Source organism: Lethenteron reissneri, chromosome 63, assembly GCF_015708825.2.
Source record: "Lethenteron reissneri isolate LAM-NWPU_2019-01 chromosome 63, ASM1570882v1, whole genome shotgun sequence".
Classification (NCBI taxonomy): domain Eukaryota; kingdom Metazoa; phylum Chordata; class Hyperoartia; order Petromyzontiformes; family Petromyzontidae; genus Lethenteron; species Lethenteron reissneri.
Window position 1 is genome coordinate 984,236 of NC_083841.1, and position 5,223 is coordinate 989,458.

The 5,223-nt window shown below is 43.3% G+C and overlaps 1 protein-coding gene across 2 annotated transcripts; it reads left to right on the forward strand.

The window, feature by feature from the left end:
* Positions 1 to 2,165: 2,165 nt before the first annotated feature.
* LOC133358844 (zinc finger MYM-type protein 1-like) lies at positions 2,166 to 4,876 on the forward strand. 2 transcript variants are annotated; one of them, XM_061577294.1, is made up of 3 exons: positions 2,166 to 3,719; positions 3,823 to 3,922; positions 4,228 to 4,876. In XM_061577294.1, the coding sequence occupies exons 1-3, from the start codon at positions 2,215 to 2,217 to the stop codon at positions 4,753 to 4,755; spliced, it is 2,133 nt and encodes a 710-aa protein (XP_061433278.1). In that variant the 5' UTR covers positions 2,166 to 2,214; the 3' UTR covers positions 4,756 to 4,876. The 2 variants fall into 2 exon arrangements, with proteins under 2 accessions (XP_061433278.1, XP_061433279.1); XM_061577295.1 differs by having other exon boundaries at positions 2,167 to 3,719; positions 4,306 to 4,876.
* Positions 4,877 to 5,223: the final 347 nt, after the last annotated feature.

Here is a 5,223-nt window from a genome sequence, read left to right on the forward strand (position 1 = left end):
ACAAGAGATGAACACGAGGGATGAACAAGAGATGAACACGAGGATGAACAAGAGATGAACACGAGGATGAACAAGAGATGGACACGAGAAATGAACAAGAGATGAACATGAGGATGAACAAGAGATGAACACGAGGATGAACAAGAGATGACACGAGGATGAACAAGAGATGAACACGAGGGATGATCAAGAGATGGACACGAAGATGAACAAGAGATGAACACGAGGATGAACAAGAGATGAACACGATGGATGAACAGGAGATGTAAACGAGGATGAACAAGAGATGAACACGAGGAATGAACAAGAGATGAACACGAGGGATGAACAAGAGGATGAACAAGGTATGCACACGAGGATGAATGCGAGGATGAACGAGAGATGAACACGAGGATGAACAAGATATGAACACGAGGGATGAACAGGAGATGAGAAACGAGGATGAACAAAAGATGGACACGAGGATGAACAAGAGATGAACACGAGGATGAACAAGAGGATGAATAAGAGATGGACACGAGGATGAACACGAGGATGAACGAGAGATGAACACGAGGATGAACGAGAGATGAACACGAGGATGAACAAGAGATGAACACGAGGATGAACAAGAGATGAACACGAGGATGAACAAGAGATGGACACGAGGATGAACAAGAGATGAACACGAGGGATGATCAAGAGATGGACACGAAGATGAACAAGAGATGAACACGAGGATGAACAAGAGATGAACACGATGGATGAACAGGAGATGTAAACGAGGATGAACAAGAGATGAACACGAGGAATGAACAAGAGATGAACACGAGGGATGAACAAGAGGATGAACAAGATATGCACACGAGGATGAATGCGAGGATGAACGAGAGATGAACACGAGGATGAACAAGATATGAACACGAGGGATGAACAGGAGATGAGACACGAGGATGAACAAAAGATGAACAAGAGGATGAACAAGAGATGGACACGAGGATGAACACGAGGATGAACGAGAGATGAACACGAGGATGAACGAGAGATGAACACGAGGGATGAACAAGAGATGAACAGGAGGATGAACAAGAGATGAACACGAGGGATGAACAAGAGATGAACACGAGGATGAACAAGAGATGAGAAACGAGGATGAACAAGAGATGGACACGAGGATGAACAAGAGATGAACACGAGGATGAACAAGAGGATGAACAAGAGATGGACACGAGGATGAACACGAGGATGAACGAGAGATGAACACGAGGATGAACAAGAGATGAACACGAGGATGAACACGAAGATGAACACGAGGGATGAACAGGAATGAACACGAGGGATGAACAAGAGGGATGAACAAGAGATGAACAAGAGATGAACACGAGGATGAACAAGAGATGAACACGAGGGATGAACAAGAGATGAACACGAGGATGAACAAGAGATGGACACGAGATGGGCACGAGATGGACACGAGATGAACAATTCATGAACACGAGGATGGACACGAGATGGACGCCTCCCCATGCTCGCCAGAGTGGACACCCGCGGTGATGTTGACCTGGGTTGATGGCTCCTCCGTGTTGCTGCTGTAGCCGCAGCGCGCTCCTCTGCGTGGGCTATGCAAGGGGCAGCATTGGTGCACGGGAAGAGACTGCAGCTGCGGGTTGTAGTTGATGGAGAGGAACGTGAGGTGCGGGAGACCCCGAAACGCCTTCGCGTCAATGCGTTCCAGCTGGTTGTAGTCTAGCTGTCTCCAGTGGCGGCTCGTCAATAGAGGGCGCAGGGGCGCCGCCCCCATCAATATTCAAGAAATAAACATATACAAAATTTATATAAAAATACATAAATAAAATATTTTTTTCATACGATGTGCCGGCTGGTAGTAAGAAAAGCATCAGCATTTAATAAAAACTGGCTTTAATCGGTCAACTATTTTCTATGTTTTTCAATGTGTTTCATGCGGGGCGCCGGACAAATGGATGTCTATGTGAGACTTTACATTTTCGGACAGCATGTGACCTGAAGCTGGTCTCTAATTGGTTTCTTAAAGATTCTCCTCGGGGCGCAAGTCGTTGCGTCCCTGGCCAATCAGAATTGGATACATGTTATTTTATCCAATCTGATTGGTTCTCGTCACCTGTCATTCAAATTTACGCTGTAGGCCACTACTGCGAGTGCGAAGGCGACACCACTTTGACACTTGCTAGGCTGATCAAATTTTTTGTGTAAACAATGGCAGCAGTTCATCCAAATTCTGTAATTTATTTACAAAAAAACCCTTTCACAAGGCTTTCGCTGGAAGAAATAAAAAAGATAAAGGATCTCGGACCGGACCAACCCGATTTACAAATCCAGCAGCAGGCCAGTGACAGAGGACGAAGCTACACACGAAGCTTCACCCGCGCTTGTTATGAGAAACGGAGGTGGCTGGCTGGATGTGATGTTAGCAATTCTCTTTTTTGTTTTCCCTGTCTTTTATTTCAAAGTGTCGGCACTGAAGTTTTGTGGACAACGACGGGGGTAAGAGACCTCAAACATCTCTCTGACAAATGCAAACGTCATGAAAGTAGCCGCAGCCATATTGATAATAGCATGAAACTAACGTTTTTGGGCAGAGTTAGCATTGCTGAACAACTAGATGAAGGCTACAGGATTGGCATTAGAAGGCACAACGAAGAGGTGACAAAAAATCGACACATACTGTCCAGGATAATAGACTGTGTGAAATTTTGTGGAGCATTTGAGTTGGCGTTACGTGGCCATGATGAGAGTGAGAGCTCAGATAACCCCGGTATATTTCGCGGGTTGGTGGATTTTGTTGCCTCTCTTGATGGAGCATTGAAAGAGCACCTTGACAGTGCTACTGTATTTAAGGGAACGTCGAAAACTATACAGAACGAGCTACTGGACTGTATGTTGTCTGTTACAAGAGAAGAAATAATCAAAGAAGTCCAGACAAGTAGTTTTTTATCAATCCAGGCAGATGAAACAACAGATATTGCCACACAGTCCCAACTTGTGCTTGTGCTGCGCTACATCGACGACAAAAATAACGTGCAGGAAAGATTTTTTGAGTTCATCCCTCTGCAGTCAGCTACAGCTGAGTCCATTGCTACTGCACTAAAAGAGCGTCTTGCTTCTATCCTTCCTAAGGATCAGAAAAGTAAGCTCATCTGCCAGGCATATGATGGGGCCAGCGTGATGAGGGGTGCCACTGCAGGTGTTCAGAGAAAAATACAAGATGTGTACCCAAATGCCCACTACATCCACTGCTACGCACATCAGCTCAACCTGATAATGCAACAGGCCACGTCTCACATATCCAAGACGAGAATATTTTTTTCTAACATTGGTGGATTTGCCAGCTTTTTTTCTAAGTCACCCAAGCGGACATGTTTTCTGGATAAAGTGGTTGCCCATAGACTGCCAAGATCCAGCAACATCAGATGGAACTTTCATAGCCGTGCCATTAATACTGTTTTTGAGCACAGAGAGGATCTCATTCACTGTTTTGAGAGCATACAAGACTCAGATGACTTCGACCCCAATACTGTCAGAGAAGCAGGAGCCCTGGCCATGCTACTGGAGGATGAGGATTTTAAGTTCTTTCTGGAACTTTATCACCACATCATGCCACATGTAGACTTCCTCTATGCCAAGCTCCAGAAAAAGAACATTGATTCAGTCCATATCAAAGTGAGCATCCAACAGTTCCAACAAGAAATACAAAAGATCAGGTAACTTTATTCCTGTAATATGATCATTATTTGCTTTCTCTTTCATTTTTAACTCTCTTTATCCTTTGCCAAAATTATAATAAATTATCTTTGTCCTTTGCAGAAACTCTCTCCACTCCATTGGTGAGCAAAGCAGTGGTTCTCGTCCAACAAAGAGGCGCCGGGCGCTCAGTTCGGAAGACCGTGAAAGGATTGCAGCAGAGGTGAGTTTGTTATAGAAATCAGTCAAAATATTCTACAGACTCAAGAAAACATTTTTAGTTTGGTATAAATCCTAACAAAAATCTTAATTTTAATATACAATAGCATCCCAAAAATAATAAATTGGCAACATAAAAATAAATGATCAAATGAAATTTGAAGCCACCAAAAACTACAGTCTTGTATGGGACAAAAACTCAAATGGCTCTATTTTTCTTTTGAAAGTAATTGCAACTGTGACAATTAGTGGTCTACTCCAGGCTACTACCTTACATTTATATATCTATTTGTTTAATTATCTCTATAGGTCTGTGACACAATCCTGGGACACACTAGGGAGCGTTTCTCCTTCACAGACCACCTTGTCTGTGCCACCTTGTTGCAGGGGGACAGGTTTGATGAGTACAAGGATACCTTTCCTGAAGATGCATTGAGCAGCACCATGAAAGCGTACCCGATGCTCAGTGGAAGCAAGCTGAAGACGGAGCTCAGTCTCATCTACAGCAAGGAAGAGTTCAGAGCCAGCCGTGGTGCTGTGGACCTATTCCAGCTGTTTATGGAGAATAATCTCGAAGAAGTCTTTTCCGAAACTGTGACTCTCCTAAAAGTTATCATTACCACACCCATGACCACGGCTGAAGCTGAGAGGTGCTTCTCAACCTTGAAACGAATAAAAACTTTTCTCAGAAACACCATGACCCAGGAGAGGCTGAATGCACTGGCATTGCTGTCCATGGAAAAGAGACTTGTTACGGAGATGACTGACTTTAATCAGAGAGTAGTTGAGAAATTTGCTGGCCAGAAAGAAAGAAGAGCAAAATTTATGTTCAAGTAGGAAACATGCTTTTTGGTACTTTGGTCTGAAATGTATATAAAAGAGAAACATTTATGTTCAAGTAGGAAACATGCTTTTTGGTACTTTGGTCTGAAATGTAAATAAAGATCATCAAAATTTATATTCAAGTAGTCAAAATGGTTTTTGGTACTGCTTTATATTTATTTGCCCCCCTCAATAAAATAAAAAAAATGCGCCCCCCCAAAAATAAATATCACCAGCCGCCACTGGCTGTCTCGTGGTTGGTCTTCCTTGACACGTAATGCACATTTAATGTAATCACTGCAGAGATTACGTAGGAAAATCACAATTGCAAATAATTATACACGTTTAACTGTACATTTTGTTGCATTTAATAATACCCAGTTGTATGATCTCAATCCCTCCTTAGCAGCTGGGCTGCGAAGCGGTGGTCAGATGGAAGTAAAACGAGTGGGTTTGTGAACCCATCTGTGCGGATCTCTGAGT